Source organism: Acanthaster planci, linkage group LG02 (assembly GCF_054643075.1).
Source record: "Acanthaster planci isolate LZ-2023a linkage group LG02, COTS_SCS, whole genome shotgun sequence".
Taxonomy (NCBI): Eukaryota; Metazoa; Echinodermata; class Asteroidea; order Valvatida; family Acanthasteridae; genus Acanthaster; species Acanthaster planci.
In genome coordinates, this window is record NC_141778.1 from 14,084,213 (window position 1) to 14,105,579 (window position 21,367).

Here is a 21,367-nt window from a genome sequence, read left to right on the forward strand (position 1 = left end):
GTGTTTCTCTGCTAATTGCTGGGGTTAATGTTTAAACATTAATGGAGTTGCCATTTTGTACCCCCAACATTGTTCTATGCTCCCAACTGGAGGGTTTTTATACGTTAGATGCGTGGGAGTCCCTCTGTGTTTATTTCTGCTTGCAAATTAAACATACAAGCGTATTTTTGTGACAAAAAATGCCTAAATAGAGATGTCCTATAAATTAGAAATGATCACTGACATTAAACGGCATAACATGTGCTATTACTTTTGCTGGTTATCTGCCCCTTTTAGAAACCTATCTGCCCCCTTTAGAAACCTGTTGAATCATTATGGACCAGGCAAAATTGGGCTACATCTTTCCTAGCACGTAGCCTCGTTGGCCTACTTGTTTGGTCTCTTTATTCGATGCACCTCAGGACATTTTTAACATGTCTGTAGATTTAATAATATAACCTGAACTTTATGGCTCAACAGCCTTACATTCATACCAGAGTAGTACATCATTATGAATACATCATGCATGCACTAGTAGTCTTTGATACGACATTTTTCATGCATCATGCATAACTTCACAAAACGCCCATACTGATGACGTATTCAGTGAATGACCTGGTGAACCAATCATGTGACATTGTGTGCGCAGTAACAGTGACGACGTCGAGGCATGCCCCATGATGAGTCATCATTGTTGGGTAGTGCCTACCTGGTTCGCGCAAGAGAGAGCAGATGATGGAATGCGAACAGTATGTTATCAGTATCATATAAATACCGCTCAAGCGACCAGAATATTTTCCTGGTATGAATTATTACACAGGGATTTAACATCGTGGAAGCCCTTGAGTGGATTTTAATGTCAGTCTGCGGGCAACTTTGTTTCTGACTGCTACCTTGTAAAACAAACGGCGACGTGTAAGTTTTGTATCAGATACCTGCTTCGCAAAGAAACGGGTTGTTTCTTTCCAATTGGAAAATGTTATTGTTGGTTGATTATTGTGAAAATTATCATGCGATGAATAGACTTTCAAATTAAATAACGTTTGTTCCGTCTGTTCATTGTTTTGATTGTCCATGATCCGTCGTTTAATAGTGTGAGCTCGTCACAGGACATTTGTTCGAGGATTCACGTTATTTGTTTCCGTATTGTTAACAGGTGTTTGAGTTTCAGTGTACAGTATACATGTACACTAAAGAGAGGGCTTGGGATAACACCATGTGGATAGATCTCTTGTCCTATCTACAGTGTTTCCGCGTCAACCATAAACACTTGTTGGATTTGTGAACTTGTAACAATTAGCAGAGTCCATCGAGAAGCAGTTTAGAGACATGTCATATTAAACCATGGAGGTAGGAAAATGGAAGACTCAGAAGGGGATTTTAAATATTTTTTCAAGGCGCCTTTACTGACGTGGATAGACTACTAACGAGGAAATGCTATTCATTTTGTGTCCAGTTTCTGGTTTTTTTTTCATCCATGTGTCTGTTTCACTTTCCACAGAACATCCGTTTTCTTTCTGGAAAATGTATTCGAGAATTTGACAGAGGGTGCTGTTATATCCGTTACCTTTCTACCTTGTTTCCTTGTTTGGTTAGTGGTAGAAAAATTTCACCATGACACTGTTGGACTACGTGATCTTGCACAATATTCAGCCGATAGTTAACATTCAACCATGCTAACAATTTTTGGTCTTCACAAGCAGGAAGCACGATCTGTTTTTTTAACCGATCATTGTAATGTGTGTCACTTAAACTCTTCTCGAGTATCGGATAGCGAGGTTGAGTTGTCAATATAACACTACCAAGGGAAGTACTTCAACCAAGATGAAGGCTATTGTGTTCAAAAGAACTGATATTGATTGCCTCAATATAAACTGCTCACCTAAACTTGTTTCCAGTCTGTGGTTTACGTTCTCACGTCATCGCTAATTGATTGAGGCAGGAATCATAATTATGTACGTTTTTTGTGTGGTGTCTTTACCCAGGTGTGCGATACACCCCACGTAACTCCGTTCCTGACCATCCTGCAGCATTTGCTACGGATCGAGCCCCGCGATACCATCAGCGACACCGTGTGGGACGCCGCCGAGAAGCTGGTCCACAAGGCCGTGCTCCTGGAGAACAAAGCCCAACGGGAACGGCTGCTGAAACTGGGCGATCGAGACCTAGCCAAGGCCGTGGCCTCATACAAGGACAAGTTTAAGAGTGGCGCCTCATCAGCCGAGCCGAGTGAGGCACGGAATGAACAGGGGACTCCATCCGATCAACCAGCTGGAGGTGCCAGGGATAACATGCCCCCGTTGGAAAACCGGAAGAGGACAACTGGAGAGAATGAGAGAATGTCTGGGAGTACAGCAGAGGAAAGTGCAATAAGCTCATCGGGCACAATGGGAATAAATAAGGAGACCCAACCTCCTGAATGCAGAATCGAAGGAGGCGATGAGGACTCTGAGATTATGAAAACCTCACATAGTGTGCCATCACCTGGACCCTCAATGCCACCTGTGCCTCCACCACCTCCCCCAGGGGCTGCTCCACCCCCACCCCCACCCCCAGGGGGAGGTCCCCCACCCCCACCGCCACCCCCGGGTGGGATGCCACCTCCCCCACCTCTGCCTGGAGGGGTGCTTCAGAGGGCCACGCCCCATGCTCAGACAATCCCGAGTTCGACAGCCATTCCCACGGTGAAACCCAAGATGAAAATGAAAACATTGAACTGGAGTAAACTACCACCGCACAAAGTGATGAGCGGTAACAGCATATGGGCGAAAGTTCATATGGTAAGTCTCTAAAGAAATTATATTTGTGATAAATGCAACTATATGCGCGAACATTGTACATACATGACAGTCCCCATGGATCAGATTCGCAAAGCATTCCACACTATTTCATTATTTTCTGTGAACTTAACACATTCACACAAAACGTGTATTGTAAGCTTCATTACATGTACTTATTTACAGCATCAATTTATTACAGTAATTAATTGTAGAAAACAGACATAGAGCAAAATCACAAAGGAACATAGCTTTTACATATAATAGGAAGCGTACTCGTATAAAGGCCTACATCCTAGTTGAATGTGACGGGCACTTAAGAAAAGCTTGGTTTTTTCTTCATCGTATTGCACTGAACTTCCATATGATTTCATACTCAAAACAAAGCAACAACATGTTATGCGCACTGAGGTTGCAGTTTTACATTACACATAACCCCGCCTAACCTTCCATGTATCTAGTTACACACTGGGACATTTGGAAATCCGAGTTCCGGAAGGCCACGAGTACATGCCGGAAAACGCGCAAAACAATTCCAAATACTGTACCTGATGAGGCGACTTTTCATGTACATTTTTATCTACAGTACATGTTCATGTATGCGTAGTACAAGTTCACGGAGGAAAATCTTCCCACTCGTTTTCTTTTCCCCAGGAATTTCATTTTCATTTCACCGTCGTGAAAAACTTCCCCAAGGTGGGAAAGATATTGTCACAGATTTTCCCACAAGTAGGAAAAGATTTTCGAAGATTTTTACGGGGGGGGGGGAGAGACAAAGTGTGCAAAGACTTTCACAGAATTTCCCAGCAGTGGGAAATGATTTTCACAGATTTTACCACAGTGGGAAATCATTTTCCCGCCCTGTGAAATGTGAGTTAGTGAATTCTCATTATAAAATTTCCCATCCTACTTCACAATGTTGACTTGCACTTGCAATGTACTGGTACTTCAGAAAATGCGCAATTCTGACTGCTGCAAAATACCTTTCTTTGTATAAGTGCAGGGATTTTTTGTGAGAAATACCCCCCCCCCGATAATATCCAATAACATATCTACTCAAAAGGAAAACCAGACGAATTCGTCCACGCTCGTCAACGTCGTCATTCATTCAGCAACGGTACCCTTGACCTAGCCAAAACTGTGATCGAGGCTGAAACACGGGGACAATCCCGTGCAGACTGCAGTGTATTCTGTTACCTGGCATGCCCACGTAAAAGGGATGGTATTTGTGGGCCAGGGCCACAATGCAAGAAATTGTTGGGTTAAATGCAAAGCGTTGAGTCATCCAGCAAAGTGGATGTTGACCTCCATTGTTCGACTCCAAAGAATTACTACAAAGTGAAAGGAATTCGGTGGGAGAATTGAACTCGGGCCTGTATAAATAATATTGGCGGTCGGATAAGTGGACATTGTGTGTCTTTTCAATGTTCAAACCACGAATTACATTCAGTGTTGGTTTAAGGATCTGTTTTCCTTCCTCCATGATTTTAACCCTCTCCACCCTCCACCCCCGCTGGCGATGGAGCTACCCGCCCCTTTCATGCGTAGGGAGGCTAATATTAAATAAGCCGTTTTATGGAAACGGTTTTTCTCACTGCTGAATCTGTGATGTTCATTTCACATGCCCTTTCAAGTTGGTAGTTAGATATTATACCAGAACATTTGCTGTGTATGAGCCAATTCCATGCCCAACCCAGCAATTCGTTGAATAATAAACTTCTGTCCACATAGTTAACTCTTCACCATGGTCATAGGTGGGATGATCCCCACAAACAGAACAAGCACGCGTGTTCGACAAGGTAGAGCAGAATGGCGCAAAGAGAAGAACTTCCCAGGTGGTGTGTCAAACGCCAAATTTCCTGACTTCATTGCTGTGTGTCCATCTATGGAGGAACGAAAAGAAACCTACGAAATTCCGTTCACTGTCCAATATCCTTCTTTGTTTATGTACCTCAATACTCGTTACGGGCTTTGACTGTACGTGGATTTATCGGTTCCAACAGGGTTATTGGACAATTACATAAACTTTACTCACAAGCTCGAATTTAAGCCTCTACGGGCTAAAACAAACACAAGACTGCACCCACTAGGAGCCTGTGACCGCTACAAAGCGGGCCGCTAAACGCTACCCCAGAACAACTAGACCCGACCTCTGTATTTTAAATCCCCAAATGCAAACACACGGCAATTTTCAAGCATGTGTAATAACAGTTTACAGGTTTACAACCACGTACGGGGAATTTTAGTCGTTTTGTTTGCGGCCAAAGTTTGTGTGGGTTGGGGTTTTTCCGAGTCATCACGATGTAGTTTGGGGTGGATTACCTGCGGTCTTTTGTCCTTAATGGCCGGTTAAACTCTTGACCAATGGCCAAGTGGCAGTTAAAAGCAACTTGAATTTAAATGGGGGGGGGGTATAAAGGGGATCGGAAGTCAGTTCGTTTATTGAAGAAAATATCTTGATAGATCAAACAACCATGAAGGGCTGGAAAAATTAATTGACGAGATATTTTGTCGTGCAGAAGACCAGAAAAGTGCAATTGAAACAGTTTTGGGAGGAAAATCATCACATATCTGTGTCACTTTCTGAATGACGAAAAAAAGTCATGCAGTTGATTGTGAAACATTTATGAGCAAAGTACATGCACAAGAAGTGTACGAAATGTCTGGGCTGGTAGAGTTTCGGTGGCAGATTCAGCTGGGAATAGGAATAATAAGTAACTGATATCGTTATTCAATCTAACTAAATCTTTGTCTCATTGTTTGAATTATTTGGGCTCTTACTTGAAGAGGAAACAATCACTGCTGATCCAGTCTAGTTTTCACTCAGTTGATGATGTCAATGATATTCGATGCTGTTTCTCGGTGTTAAATTCTTCGTTTGAGTATAACCTCCTGTGCAGGAACAGTTCCGCTGCGTAAACAAAACAAGTGCACGATTTGAGCCAGTCATCAGAGGACCCACACTTTTTATTACAATGTATACACTGTGACCTCGAACGAAAGCATTGGTTTGCCAAAACAGGAAGCATTAAAAAATGAAATCCTTCTAACCAACAAATACACTATAAAAAAACATAGAAGACCAATTCACCTTTTTTTTCTGACGAGGTAAATTACTATAAGTTAAACTTTATTAGATTGTTGAAGTTGGAGTTCAGACAAAAAGATCCTGGACAGATGCTCGATTATGTGTATGTATAATTTAGCTATGTTTATATACCTTTTCGTACTTCAGATCCAGAATGGTTTCAGTGCCGACTGGGAGACAATGGAGGAATTGTTCTGTCAGCAGAATGCGGCCAAAAAGACCCAGATTGACGGCAATGAGGACAAATCCCAGAAGAAAAAGAAAGAATCGGTGGAAATGGTGAGCAACATTTAAAAATAAATTTTGTCAAGTATACGGCACTGTTCATTAAATTGTCAACCTCTTATGAATGCACCACCTAAATTTTAAATCTAGTATTGTTAAGACACAGTTATTCGGGGCGCATCTGAAATTATCTTTGATTTGTATTCAAATTTAGCTCTTTGATTTTTTTCAAACACGATTAAATCATTTTTAATGTAAAAGTGTGAAAGTTTTTCCAAAACTTATTTTGGAAATTTTATTCTGTAGAGTCCACAAAGAAACCTGCCTATACAGAAAAGGCATCCAATGTGTGCTTTATTTATGATTTTTTCTTTTAGATAAATCTTCTTGATAGCAGGCGAAGTCTTAATGTCAACATCTTCCTGAAACAGTTCAAGAGGTATTTTGAACTTGAAGTCTTCATTTTGCTTTTTCCAATTCAATTGCAACAGAGATATTTTGAAATTTTTTAAAACTTATGACTAAAGTGACCAGATCTTTATTGCAAAACAAGGTGCAAAACACAGTGTAAAATTAGACACAGTGTTGCACAGTAAACCCACCAGCAAAATCCAAGACAATTTCCAGAAAATTCGAGAGAAACTAGCTAATACTAGCTAATCGAATGTTTCCTGAATCGGCAGATTTTTTGTATAAATGCGAGTTTTTTAATTACGTTTTTTGCCCGTATGAAAAAGACTTTTCGGGATTCCGTTATCTGATCTGTGCAAACTTTGTCTTGGTTATATTTTTTCAGCACCAATGAAGTCATTGTGCGGCTTATTCAACAAGGCAAAAGCGAGGCTATTGGGGCTGAAAAACTGAAGAGTCTCATCAAAGTCCTTCCGGAATCTGAAGAGGTGATATTTCAGTTGTCACCATTAACAACACTGTAACAAAATAGCATAGAAAGGCAACAAACCATATATGAAAATATATGACTGTCTGTTTAATAAAGCTTTTCGTAAAGTATTGCATGGTAATGTCATCAACATGTTTAACAAAAATGGGCTCTTTGGCATTTAATTAAGCACTTACGATTGGTACCATATAAGATAAAAATGTTTTCCTCCCAGTGAATTGTGTGAGAACTGCTTGAAGTCTGCTTTGAATGAAATTTGACTTTAGAACTCTATCTTCTTATTCGGACAAGGTTGAAATGCTAAACTCCTTTGATGGCAACAGGTCTAGGCTAGCACCAGCAGAGCAATTCTATCTGATGCTCATGAACATTCCATTGTAAGTAGTCCAATTCTACACTGCATCTGCTTCATTATGATGTTGTCAGATGGAGAAGGCCTTGAAAAGATTCACCGATGATGATGTTTTTTGCCTATTCCCATTTACAACAAAGCAAGCATAAGATGGACACGCTTGTGTATTTCAGTGAATAAACTTAAAAATAAACAATCTCGAAATTAGCAGAGGCATACACTCTTCCTGTGATAAGTTGACTTCTAACCTGACTTCTGCCATTAACGACTTGAAACAAGAAAGTCATAGAATTGCTTCTCTTGCATTCTTGCCCATTTGCAGTTACAAGTTGCGGGTGGAAAGTATGCTGTTGAAGGAGGAATTTGCTTCCAACATGGACTACCTAATCCCTTCCATTGGTTGCATCATCGAGGCTTGTCAAGGTACTTTGACCCCTGAAGAAACTGACTTGACAAGGAAAACAACTACAAGCAGAACAACTGCAGATTGTAGTAAATGAAATTCTCTGACATTGGCATAGTCTTTTCTGTCCTACCGCACTGAGACACACAATTGAAATATGTAAGCTTGGTTTGCTTTCATAACATTGTGTGCATGTGGTGTTAGTCTGTGGCAATAAAAAGACATTTCTGAGATAAGTTATCGCACTGCAAAGATAGGAGACTAGTAAAGCTGGCCCTGTTTTGTTCGGGTATTCACAATACATGAAGTTCGCATACAGTATACATGTACTTTGGTGAAATTCTTGCACGCTTAACTCGCACCCCCAGGAAAATGTGAAACAGTTGTTTCATTCTTTGAAATGTAACAGTCTGTTTCATTTTGATAGCTGCCAACAGTGCAGTAACTTATTCCTGAATACTGTGACTGGTGCGACATAACCACATTGCAAAGCTAGCTTCAGTTTGCATTATCAACATAGTATATTTAGACCATTTTCTGTTCTTAACATAAAGAGAGCGATTGGGCGGAGAGGAATAGTGAATCACTGAGTCATGGTGTTTTTTTCACAGTCCAGCAACCACCGAAATGAGGCCCTTGATGGGATTTTTGTTGACTGGGTGGTAGTTATAAATATCATTGGAATTGGGAGTATGTGACATTTGGGCTGAAATATATAGGCCTCGGCACAAAACACATTTTGGACAGATTTCTGTTGAAAATTTTTTAAAATCTTCCACTCTTACTACTTTTTGGATCCGTTTTTATTTTGTTGCCAATAATTGGTAAACGGATTTACATGTTTATGGCTCTATACTCGTATGACAGCCGATAATGTCCAGTTATGAGTCTCAACAAAAGCACTTTAGTCATGAGCATCAACAATGAGCAGATTCACTCAAAAACCCACTGACTAACCAGTGCTTAGTTAATGACTCATCAGCTGTGCAAAAACCCACTGACTAACCAGTGGTTAGTTAATGACTCATCAGCTGTGCAAAAACCCACTGTGTGGGAGATGATATATACTGTCCATATTTTTTCAGTTTTGTTTTCACTAAGGGGGATAACTTGTTGAATATATTTGGTTGTTTGTTTTCCCTTCCAGAAATCCTTTCGTCATCTTCCCTGCGAGAGATTCTACATCTTGTACTTCTCACTGGAAATTTTCTCAATGCAGTAAGTTTGTGTAGTTGCATTCTTTGACACGATATTAAAACATCTGTAGTAATTCCAAGTAATGGTATACATTAGCGATTTCGATGGAACCATTTTCTATCAGTCCCATTTGTTAATTTTGGTTGCCACCCTGGACACATTTTGTACATAGATCACCAGAGAAAATCGACCTGCAGTTGTCAAAGGGGTCTCACTCAAACTTACCCTGTCATGTTCTTTAATTGACATTTTGGACATGCCTTATGGTTAAAAGTAACCATATTATAAAAGACTTGTTGATACTAAAAGGTTGGATGTCATGTCAGGTGAGAAAACGTTTGAATCGAGCAGATCCTCTAAAAGTACTTAATGGGTAACCTGGTTGTTTTGCAGGGTGGCTATGCTGGGAATGCCATCGGCTTTAAAATCTCCTCACTGCTGAAATTAGTGGAGACAAGAGCCAACAAACCGCGGATGAATCTCATGCACTACGTAGCCTCAGTAAGTTTATATTCTGCTTTGCCATATTTTGTTCCAGCTATAGAGGTAGAATGGCTAGTTTCCCCTCCGTGAATCACAGTGACCAAACGGTGACCTGTTGATTTGAAACATTAAACAGCTGTTGGCTTCTGTTTCTGAACATAGCACATATATACATTTAGGGGACACAAAATAAAACATCATTAAATAGGTAAAAGGAAAAATGTGTGTCTTTCAGAAATTGCTTTGGTACGTGTATTTCATTCTAAACGACTTCAAAACATGTCAAAGTTGTGTTTAACTCAGCAGTGCATAATTTTAAATTGATTGTACTGTAAAGTTAATGAACATTATGCAAAATGCACAAGGTGGCATTTGAGTGACACAATGTCACATTTGTTTTTGCAAACTTTACACATGGCAATGTAACAACAGTATCCATGACACAACAGAACAAGGAGTGGGTAAATTGTCTCCCCTCAACACTGTAAACACTTACCATTTTCATTACTTTTCCTTCAAACGTGAAGTAGTTTTAACAATTGGCATGTTTTTCTGGTGACTAGAGGGTTTAATTTTTTTAATTCACAGCAAGCTGAGCATAAGAATTTACTGAACTTCCCAGAGGAGTTGACGCATTTGGAGGAGGCTTCAAGGTGTGTGCCAAAGTCAAACATTATCACACAAGACAATTTCTTCGAAGCTATGTACTATATTTAACAGCCCTTAACTGTAGATGAAATCTTTCTTGCAAACATCGAATTTTTTATTGGTTTAAATAACAGGAATATGATTTTGGATATAGATGTTTAATGCTGGGATAAATTTCCTTTGACTTTTTCAGTGTGACTTTCCAGTAACCCGTATTATAATGATTTTCCTTTTGTGAGATTTTATGTTAATATTCCAACCTCGTAGTTTGGTATCCTAAAACTTTCATTGCTGGCAGTAGCCAAACTTAAGTACTCTGCCTGCTGCAATTGCCTGTCTCATCTTCATCTTAGTGTCTTGTTGTGGGTCTAATAAACTATCTATACTACCTTCTTCTTGTTATCTACCATTCTTGTGGTTGTTCTCTTAAAGGTTCTCAGTGGACCAACTTTTAACAGACATCAAAGTTCTAGAAGAAAAAGTCAACGTCACCGCTGCACAGATCGGGGAAGCAGATGAAACTATCTCAGCATTCAAGACACAAGTTGAGGCCTTCCTGAAGGTGAGATGGCATACAGTTTGTAGAGTATACAGAAGTGTAAGCAACTAGAAGGAAGTATTTGCACATGTCAAACCGAAATTATAAGATAGCCTGACAGTTTTGGACAAAACTTGTCATTCAAAGGGAGTTGAGAAGGTAATCTTCCCACTGAGGTGTCTCTCCTTGATCTTTTTTTTTAAAGGAGAACTCTCCTTTTACCCGTATTTCTAGTATCTTTCCCTTCATTTGACTTGAATGCCATGTGATCTTGCTTGCTACCGTTTTCTTAGAGAAGTTACACCTGCCTTTTTTAGAAAGAGTTAACTGGTTTCAATTATGGTGTGCTTAACAAAAACGTTGGCCATCATGCTCTTATTTTCTCCCTAAGGTGTTTTATTTGAATGTCTTCTTCTTCTGTATGTGTCTTGTAGACGGCCGAAGATGATATCACGGAGGTGCGGCAGATGCTGGCCTTTGTTGAAAAGAAGAGAATCGAAATTGCAGAGTATTTCTGCGAGGATACCAACACCTTCAAACTGGAGGAGTGCATCATCACCTTCAAGATTTTCTGTGAGAAGTTCAAGAAAGCTGTAGCAGTAAGTAGCTTGACAGGATTCTAGACATATGAATTGCAGGTTTTCTCTTCTACAAAAACTGTCAGATTTTTGTGATTGCTTGGGTTATGAGTGTTGATTAGCCGTATGCCATGCAGCTTTTAACAATGACATTATAACTAACTTAGTGTTATCGCCAATTGTTTGAATTAGTATTTATATTGAGCGTAATAATGCCCCATCAAAAAGCAGGGGTGTGAGAATTCAGCATTTCAGCTGATTTGAGCTTTTTTGTTTAGATGTTGACCCTGAATTTCAGCTGTTTTTACACCCGGTCTATACAAAAGTATGGGAACTTTTTACAATTCAGCTTTTTGCTAGCTGTTTTCAGCTTTAATTTTAAGTTGCCACTCACACCCCTGAAAAAGCTAGCTATATTGCATGCATTCTACTGCAAAGAATTGTCCGAGGTAACATTTAGAGATCTCATATACCTTGTCCTGATAACTGACTCTTCAACTGCTTATAATTGTGGGCCGATGGAATGGTTTGCATTTGGAAGGACTTCGACAAAGTTAAGATAACTTACTGCATGTACTCTATCAGCAGCAATGCATTCTTTGAGGCACTTAAGGATCTTGATGTTATTGAGAAGTTTGTATGGTAAAAAATTATTTTTGTCTCTATTCCTTTCAGGAAAATGAAACGCGGCGAATGCAGGAAATTAAGATGGAACAGAGAAGACAACGTAGTGAAGATCAAAAATCCCAGCGCCGGAAGGATGGCAAGGCAAAGACTCCACGAAGCCAAAGCCTACCTGGTGGGAAAGAAACCAGTTCCATTGTGGATAAGTTACTGGGGAGAATCAAGGGCGGTTTCTCCCATCCAAAGACCAAGCCTGACGTGGACAGCAGTCAGCCCCAGTCCCCATGTCCCGAAGACGATCAACCGGCAGTGATCACCAGGAGCACCCCAATTAGAAGATCTAAGCAGAAATTTGAACAGAACCTGAATGCCATTTCAGAGAATGCTGCTGAGTCAATCAACCAGACATCTGATGGGACGCTCCATGCTGACAACAGGCAAAGCACATTTGGAGAGGATGCACCTGATAACCCTGTGATTGTGAGACGTCAGAGATCACAAGCAGCAGGTCCTCGTCCCCTGTCTGCGGACGATGACTCTCTGTTCGACATGCTAGTCCAGGGTAATGATGATGATGCTCTGGCACAATTTGAGAACTTCAAAAAAGACGGCAGTTTGCGACGGAGTGGAAGGCGAACAAAGAAAAACAACCTGGATTTTATAGCCAGCGACTCGCGTGAGCGACAGGACTCACCCAGCCAATCACCAACGCTGGCTAGACGAAACAAGCTGAATGTTGAACAGACAGAAATTGCCGAGTCATACAAGCCGAGCACTCCATCTCACTCCCTTAGTAAAGAAAAAGAGCGGATTCGAGAACTCATGCGAGGAGATGATGCCAGAAATCCAACAGAACCTTTCAAATTAAACCGCCGAACCCGTAGTGAAATATCAACATCAGACATTGACCATGTACTTCAGAGCACTCCTGTCCAACAGAGTTCTGACAGTGCAAGTGCAGAAATTAGGAAGGACCGTATTGCTAAATACAGCAACGTTGTGGATTCAGCCTCAGCTGAGCACCAGGCCAGTCCAATAGCTGAGAGCTCTACAGCACCATCTGAACAAATTTCAACATTACAACGCGAAATGCCTAAGCCGAGAGCTGTGACAAGCTCCAGAGTATCGACAGAGGGTGCCGCACCACGCAGACGACCTCTCCGCCGAAGCCAAAGTGAGTTCAGTGTCGAGGATGTGAGGAAAGCGGCACAAGGGTTGAGGGAAGCTGCTGCACGTGAAAGCGAGAATGGGTCTCCAACAACCACCTTGTCGCAGGATGAAACTGATGGAGGCAGTTCGGTCGAAGAAAAGAAACCCACTTGGCAAAGCAAAGTCCAGGCAGTGGATGTCGAAGCAGCTCTTGATACTGTTGAGTCACAGTTGTCATCCCGGGAGAAGAATCGTTCCAGGGATGATGACACATCTGATGTAGACAGGATGCAAAAGCAGCGATATTCCAGGTGGAGAACAGGTAGCTTTAAGTGGGACACTCCTAAAAACAAAGAGGAGCGAACAGATAAAAGACGAGCTTCCAGTCTTTATGAAGATCACGAAAGCACTGTTTTCTTGGATAGACCCATTGAAGCAGGGTTAGCCAAAGGGTTGGAATCTTATGCCGAGTCTTACAGCCTGAAAATCCGCCAGGAGCGCCGGACGATTGAAAAAATAATGGCTGGTGTCGAGGACAGCGATGATGACCCAAGCTCTCCAAGGAAAATATCATCAGACTTGTCAAGGATGAAAGGTTTAGAAGCCCTTCGAGCAAAATTCAGGCAGAAACAGGCATTGGCTGAAGCGTTCAATGAAGAGGAAACTTGGGCTTCGATCGATCGAAAACAAGTCGAAATTCGGCGAGACCTGCTTGACATCAGAACCTCAACAGAAGTCCAAGATGATCTGGAGGTTGAGGACATTGAAACAGCGAGCAGTCAAGAAGTAGCATCCCAAGAGACTGAAGTGACGGTATCTTCGGTGGAAACCCATGCCACTGAGACAGTGTACAAAATAACAGATGATGACGTTTACGTTCTTAAAGACAAGCCTCCGGCACGTACCGCATCTGAGGCACTCGCCGAGAAAAAATCAAGATATCCTGGGACAGCCAAGAACATTAATGGGGATTCAATCCAAACGAAAAGTGATGAGAATGCCAATGAAATTCCATCCTCAACATCTTCCACATCCCCTAAAAAACCCTCAGCCAAAAGTGGTAGTGTTAAAAAAGCTACTCCACTGACTCGCCCCACTGCTATAACAAATACGGGCAAGATAACCTCGAGACTGACAAACACAGCATCAAGGGTGTCACCGGGGAAAAACACATCAGTGAGAGCTCATGTCAGTGAGTCGTTGCCAAGATCGAGTCCTCGAGTAAGGAAAAACTCTCGTAATCTACCGGTAAAGTCACCATTAGCTCAGTCATCCTCAGCATCCAAAAGTTTGCAAAGGGGTAGAAGTGCTGAGTCCCTCCCAATGTCAGAAACTTCAGAGACCCGACACAGGCGCGAGTCTTCTCACAGCAACTCTTCCTCAGTGTCAACTGCGAGCAACTCTTCCCTAAGATCCTCAGGGTATGGCAGAAACCTGCACTCACCAAGAGGTACCAAATCATTGACGACACGCGTCAGCAGATCGAATTCCACAACGTCGTCATGCAGTACGGACTCTCGACAAGAGCGTAAACCTCGGTCCTCCAGTGTGAGGTCCACCAACTCAACCAGTAGCGTCAAAAGCACTGGTTCCAGGACGACACCATCGACGACTAAACCTGTGAATTGTGGCAGCTCTTCAGCGAGATCAACTGTTACAAGGGCTGGGCCCTTTGTCCGTTCAGCACCTGAGCGGCGCACACTCCCGTTTGCAAACAAAAACCCTTCCAATAGGCCTACTGAAATGAGATCATCAGGTCGTTTATCACCTAGCAAAGCAGTAACTGGAATTGACTCTAAACCAAACATGGGCAGTAAAACAGTAACAGACAATAAAAGACCAATTTCCAGCACTCTTTCACCTAAGCCTGCTGGCCGTTCAAAACTAAACACATCCGCCTCGTCAGTTACACCAAGGGGATCATCTGTTCAAAAATCAAATAGCTTCCAATCACAGTCGGGGACAAGAAAACCCGTCAGTTCACCGTCTAAAACTCTTCCATCTGCCAGCAGCAGAGTGGGAGCCCAGTCACCAAGATCGGCACAGGCGGCATCAGTGACAAAAAGCCCCTTGAAAATGGGCAGTGCCACATTTGGCCTGAGTGAGCTGGAACCAGCCTCCTCAACCACAGCACCGAGTGGGATGCAAGGCTCAAAGTTACATTCCAGCATCTCTGCGACTCAGGCATCATTGGATACTTCTGAGAATACCGTGCAAGCAGTGGATGCCACCGTGGTTTCAGTAAGTTTAGATGAACAAGCCAACGACAGAGGCAGTGAGGCTCAAAGCGAGAGCTGTTTCTCCTTAGGGGAAGTGTCCCAAGATGGCACATCGGCCCAGGAGGAGAAGAGCTCAGCAAGCAACGAGACCAGACACGTGCCCCGCATGTCATCCTTGTATTCCCATCTCAAACCAGTCCCTGCATCAGTCTCAGAAGACTCAGCGGATGAGTCAGACTCTAGTAGCAGGTTGAGTCGTGGAAAATCTACGGCCTCCCTCCCACCGGAAATCCGAAAGCGCGGACCAATAGACAGTGACCATGTCAAGAAGTCAAGTAAAGGAAAACTGAGTCAGGTAATTCACAAACTTAGACGGAAGGGGGAGAAAGGCGGGGACTCGTCACATGACGCTGGAGCAGACGGCAACACTCCATCTCTCAGTGAAGTGCCAAGTTCCTCAGCAAAAGTGAAAAGGACAGCCTCCTTGGGGAGGAAAGCCTCCCAGCCTAAAGCGCCCTCTACCAAAGGGAGAAATGGCAGCAGTACAAGTAAGAAACCAGTTTTCAGATAGAACATGAAAGTGAATGTTGTGGTGATGATAAGTCTGAAATCATTTCAGAGTTTCTGTCAGCAACTGTGTTCAAGAGAGATGGCCTACTTGTAGAAGATAGATAGATACGCATTTTTGTCGTAAGATGTCTACTTTTTAAGGGGGGGTAATTACTTGAAAAACTCTGAAGGAAGTATTAACCTCCAGGTCCTTTGTTTCTCGAATTTCACTTTCTCGAGCAGTTCTGTGAGGGTGATTTTTCCCACGCCCTGAGTTTCTGTTTTAAATCCATCTTCAAATCCAAGTGTAATTTGGGATAGAATATTTTTGAACGTGCAGTGCTGGTGGAGACAAAAAGGAAATCACCATTTAGCATTTCTGCAGTCTTTACGTGACACAGTGTGTAGAACTTTCTCCGTTGAATTCTAATCACCAAGGATTGAGTTTACAGGTTTGTTGGAATCTTCTGTCGTCAACTTCTGACTGAGAGAGCTTCCGCCAGAAGCACTAGAAGAGTTTATGAATAGGGAAATACTATAAATATTACCTCAATAAGCAGAATGGGCGTGTTAAAGCAATAAAGAGTATGGTTTGGGGCGACAGAGTGAACGGTGAACTTACTTCATTTTAGTTGCTCCTGAAATTCAGATTTTTTTATTTCTTCAACAAGTACTTTTTTTTGCATCTTTCATATTAAAAGACTCACTGAACTTGGTTGAGACGCGCTAAACTGCAGATTTGTCTGTCTTTGAATGCATAATGGATGTTTGCCAGCACGCTCAGATCACTAACAACGTGAAGTTATTTGTGTTTGCCAGACCAGAAAACTTACAGTGCCTTCTGTCCTTGAAAATATAAAAGTGGAGGAACATGTCTCGGCAGAACTTGAACATTAAGTGAGGACATCAGACTCCGGTTTCTTTAAACGAGATTTTCGAATTCATTGCATTATAATTTGCGCCATTGCTTGTACACGCATGTTTTCTTTGACTGTCTAAAATACACTGTAAAATACAGTGTCTGTAAAATACAACTATGTTTCAGCTATTATTTAAGGTAATATTACTTATCTGCAAAAATTTTGTAGTATTCGTTAGTTTTGTAGCCTGTTAGCATGAAAATGCACGCAGTCCAGATATTTTCTATACAAAAACGTTCGATCTAAATTATACACCGTAAAACGGTGTCTATGATAAAAAGAGTTGTAGTGATTTGTTTCGGTTGTATAAAGTTTTACTTCAAGCGTCAAAGAACCAAATTACTTCGGTTTGAATAAGTCAGTAATTTCACCGACTGAATGCTGCCTGGAATTTGTATTGATTTCTGTACTTCTCCTTTTGTGGATAACATTGTTCGTGTATATGCATGGATACAGTCAACATCTCATGTGCGATATTATTTTTGTGAAACGGCTTTTCACATCAAGACCATTATCTCTTGTTTTAATGTGAAAGCTGACCTCCATTTTTTCCTTTAGGACTCCTGAGGAGAAAAAAAAATTGCTTGTCAAATCGAATAACTTACATACACCGAACCGAACCGAACCATGAACCGGTCATAATGGATCCCACACATGTGGGCTGATATTCTAGTTTTGCATAACCAAAATATATGAAATTGACATCTCGTTTGTCAAAATGTAGAGAAAGTTGCCATTGTAATTACAGTGCAGTTAGTGCGGCTTGTGTATGCTGAGCCCCTTCACAAACAGTTCGATTCATAAAGCTTAAGTTGTACAGATGCTTCAGAGACAGAGGATGCTTTGTATTAAAAATTCATCAATGCATTATCTTGCTATGCTTTCTTAAAGTTTTGAAACTGTTATCATTTTGATGTACTTAAATTGTCTGCAATTTGATGACGTGAAAAGCAATAATACAAGTCTGGTATCTTCTAGCAGGCTATGGGGAACTCTTTTTTAAATATTTTTTTAAAGATTTTCTTGAAGTGACTCTTTTTAATGCCACGAAAGTCTTGAATAATATATTGAGCACAAAATACAATGCCATCAAACTATTGTGAAGGGTTACGGGTTGTAACAAATTAAGTAAAATAGCCATTGGCCATTACATATTATGAATTATAATTTTTTGTAAAAAGCCATGATAGTTGACGAAACATATATTTATCCTTCATACAGCCTTTTATCGTTGGTTTAATCGTATTTATTCCACGCTTTTGCTCAATATGAAAGTGAACGTAGAATTTAGATGTTTGATAGATTTCTTTGACATTTAGATGGTTGAGTTGCGAATTATTCTTGACGAATGGTACTTTGAATGTATCATAACAGAGCAAAATCTTTAGTTGTACGATAACCAGAATGAAACGGGGTTCTAATGTATGGTATGAAATCTCTTCATACATAGTGCTGTAAAACTAGTGACTTTTGGCATGAACAGTGCTCCTAATACAACGTACTTTCGAGTTGTAGAAGTTGACAGTTTCAATTTCAATTGTAAACGGAGCTAAACAAGAAATTAAAGCACTTACACGTGCATTAAAGCGTCTGTTCTTGTTAACCCAACACTGCAGAGGTAGAATATCAACACACTCCTTTCAGTGCATAGAAACATTCCGAGACTGTCTTGTGTGAATGATGTTGCCTAACTTAAAGCTCACTGCGTTCAATTACTTCCCCGCAATTACCCGTGGTGTCGTCGCAGGATTCGACGGGCTTGCACAGTCTGTGGTAACAAACAATTGCGGGTTATCCAAGGTGCCCCAACTCCCTGATATCTATACACTGGATAGGCTGCTCAGCAGTACATGTCACTGCCTATGTGTGAATTGAAGTGACCGTGCGGCCATCTTAGGATATTCAGTGCAATGGCCTCCAACTTCAGTCCATTCACTAAAGTGCATTCATGCACGGCGCTAAAGCTGGTGACTTGGAAAATGCCATTGTATTGAATAACCGAAGATGGCCGCGCAGTCGCTTCAAATTCGCAGAGCAGAGCTGCTTATCCAGTGTAGAGAGCAGTGGCCACAACTGGACCAAAGAGGTGACGCAACGCATGCAAAATGAATTCAAAACGTCGGAAGCAATGACATCCAAACACACATTCCAGACTTTCCATCACGTAACTTATACTTAATTTCAACCGAGCTGTCACTCGGTTGTTAATCGTTTACAAAGGTGTCACTTTTCCCTCGCAACGGTGCCAATTTTGCCTTGGCATCATTCGACTAAGCCGCCATGTGTTCGCATTGTATTGTGGGATACTTCTCAAATAGCCGGGTTTAATACTTGGGCCAGGGGGGCTGAGTCACGAGAAGACGTGAGTGCCGAAATCGAACGCAGTCAACCTTGAATGGTAAGCGCGGGGAAATCGAAGGCACTGTTAATTCCTGTGCAACAGTTTCCTGACGTTGAACAACGTTCGTGGCGTCCTGGATGAAAAATGTACAGCCACGATTTATTGAAGTTTGGACGACTTGCCAACACTGATGTTTTAAATCTTGTCCCAACTTGCAGAATTTGTATTTTGTAAAGCACATGTACATGTACTATACATAGTTTTTTAAAAACATTTTGTAATCACCGTTCAGTGAGTCCTATTCAGCTGCCTATTAAGGGAATAACATGGTTTTTATCTTTAAGTAACATTGCTTTGATTTTATGGAGATTCTATGTAGCGGCTGCCTCCAGTGTTATGGAAATGACTTGATATATTTATGCAAATTAAATGTAATGTGTATTGTATCCCTCAAGGTTAGTGCATGAAGTACATGTAAATTAAACCCACGCAGTTGAATGTGTTTTACATCAAGTCTCTTGTCTGAGATCACTTCAGTTGGTTTTACCTCCAAACTGGTGTGATAAGTTTTACTGGAAAACAATATGGAAAGATGAGGAAGGCTTGTTGTAAGCCGGCCCACTTGAACTACCATACTGTTAATTAATAGAGTATGGGAGAACTTTGCAGCTTGGTATCAGTGTACGGGAAGGAGGAAGCTTGGTATCAGTGTACGGGAGGGGGCAGCTTGGTGTCAGTGTACGGGAGGGGGCAGCTTGGTATCAGTGTACGGGAGGGGGCAGCTTGGTATCAGTGTACAGGAGGGGGGCAGCTTGGTATCAGTGTACGGGAGGGGGGGCAGCTTGGTATCAGTGTACGGGAGGGGGCAGCTTGATATCAGTGTACGGGAGGGGGCAGCTTGGTATCAGTGTACGGGAGGGGGCAGCTTGGTATCAGTGTACGGGAGGGGGCAGCTTGGTATCAGTGTACGGGAGGGGGCAGCTTGGTATCAGTGTACGGGAGGGGGCAGCTTGGTATCAGTGTACGGGAGGGGGCAGCTTGGTATCAGTGTACGGGAGGGGGCAGCTTGGTATCAGTGTACGGGAGGGGGCAGCTTGGTATCAGTGTACGGGAGGGGGCAGCTTGGTATCAGTGTACGGGAGGGGGCAGCTTGGTATCAATGTACGGGAGGGGGCAGCTTGGTATCAGTGTACGGGAGGGGGCAGCTTGGTATCAGTGTACGGGAGGGGGCAGCTTGGTATCAGTGTACGGGAGGGGGCAGCTTGGTATCAGTGTACGGGAGGGGGCAGCTTGGTATCAGTGTACGGGAGGGGGCAGCTTGGTATCAGTGTACGGGAGGGGGCAGCTTGGTATCAGTGTACGGGAGGGGGCAGCTTGGTATCAGTGTACGGGAGGGGGCAGCTTGGTATCAGTGTACGGGAGGGGGCAGCTTGGTATCAGTGTACGGGAGGGGGCAGCTTGGTATCAGTGTACGGGAGGGGGCAGCTTGGTATCAGTGTACGGGAGGGGGCAGCTTGGTATCAGTGTACGGGAGGGGGCAGCTTGGTATCAGTGTACGGGAGGGGGCAGCTTGGTATCAGTGTACGGGAGGGGGCAGCTTGGTATCAGTGTACGGGAGGGGGCAGCTTGGTATCAGTGTACGGGAGGGGGCAGCTTGGTATCAGTGTACGGGAGGGGGCAGCTTGGTATCAGTGTACGGGAAGGAGGAAGCTTGGTATCAGTGTACGGGAGGGGGCAGCTTGGTATCAGTGTACGGGAGGGGGCAGCTTGGTATCAGTGTACGGGAGGGGGGGCAGCTTGGTATCAGTGTACGGGAGGGGCAGCTTGGTATCAGTGTACGGGAAGGGGCAGCTTGGTTTCAGTGTACGGGAGGGGGCAGCTTGGTATCAGTGTACGGGAGGGGGCAGCTTGGTATCAGTGTACGGGAGGGGGCAGCTTGGTTTCAGTGTACGGGAGGGGGCAGCTTGGTGTCAGTGTACGGGAGGGGGAAGCTTGGTGTCAGTGTACGGGAGGGGGGCAGCTTGGTATCAGTGTACGGGAGGGGGCAGCTTGGTTTCAGTGTACGGGAGGGGCAGCTTGGTATCAGTGTACGGGAGGGGGCAGCTTGGTGTCAGTGTACGGGAGGGGGGCAGCTTGGTGTCAGTGTACGGGAGGGGGGCAGCTTGGTGTCAGTGTACGGGAGGGGGAAGCTTGGTATCAGTGTACGGGAGGGGGCAGCTTGGTGTCAGTGTACGGGAGGGGGGCAGCTTGGTTTCAGTGTACGGGAGGGGGCAGCTTGGTGTCAGTGTACGGGAGGGGGGCAGCTTGGTGTCAGTGTACGGGAGGGGGGCAGCTTGGTGTCAGTGTACGGGAGGGGGCAGCTTGGTATCAGTGGGGGGGTTCTAGAGCCACTTCCG

General features: G+C 42.9%; 1 protein-coding gene and 1 long non-coding RNA gene across 5 annotated transcripts in view; one reads left to right on the forward strand and one right to left on the reverse strand.

The window, feature by feature from the left end:
• Nucleotides 1-19,478, forward strand: part of LOC110973168 (uncharacterized) — a 76,982-nt gene extending 57,504 nt beyond the window's left edge. For 3 of the 4 annotated variants that reach the window (XM_022223766.2, XM_022223767.2, XM_087132476.1), the window contains 12 exons: nucleotides 1,965-2,759; nucleotides 5,992-6,123; nucleotides 6,447-6,508; nucleotides 6,866-6,968; nucleotides 7,262-7,347; nucleotides 7,645-7,745; nucleotides 8,873-8,943; nucleotides 9,316-9,423; nucleotides 9,994-10,058; nucleotides 10,486-10,615; nucleotides 11,026-11,190; nucleotides 11,845-19,478. In XM_022223766.2, coding sequence (XP_022079458.2) covers nucleotides 1,965-2,759; nucleotides 5,992-6,123; nucleotides 6,447-6,508; nucleotides 6,866-6,968; nucleotides 7,262-7,347; nucleotides 7,645-7,745; nucleotides 8,873-8,943; nucleotides 9,316-9,423; nucleotides 9,994-10,058; nucleotides 10,486-10,615; nucleotides 11,026-11,190; nucleotides 11,845-15,732 — 5,706 coding nt within the window. In that variant the 3' untranslated portion in view covers nucleotides 15,733-19,478. Of the gene's footprint in view, nucleotides 1-1,306; nucleotides 1,330-1,964; nucleotides 2,760-5,991; nucleotides 6,124-6,446; nucleotides 6,509-6,865; nucleotides 6,969-7,261; nucleotides 7,348-7,644; nucleotides 7,746-8,872; nucleotides 8,944-9,315; nucleotides 9,424-9,993; nucleotides 10,059-10,485; nucleotides 10,616-11,025; nucleotides 11,191-11,844 lie in introns of those variants that run through there. The other variant, XM_022223769.2, reaches the window with a different exon arrangement.
• LOC147799927 (uncharacterized) lies at nucleotides 2,859-6,060 on the reverse strand. Its single transcript, XR_015424212.1, has 3 exons — nucleotides 5,977-6,060; nucleotides 5,538-5,667; nucleotides 2,859-4,639 (listed from the first exon to the last, which is right to left on the reverse strand). It is a non-coding gene; the product is annotated as an uncharacterized LOC147799927 (long non-coding RNA).
• Nucleotides 19,479-21,367: the final 1,889 nt, after the last annotated feature.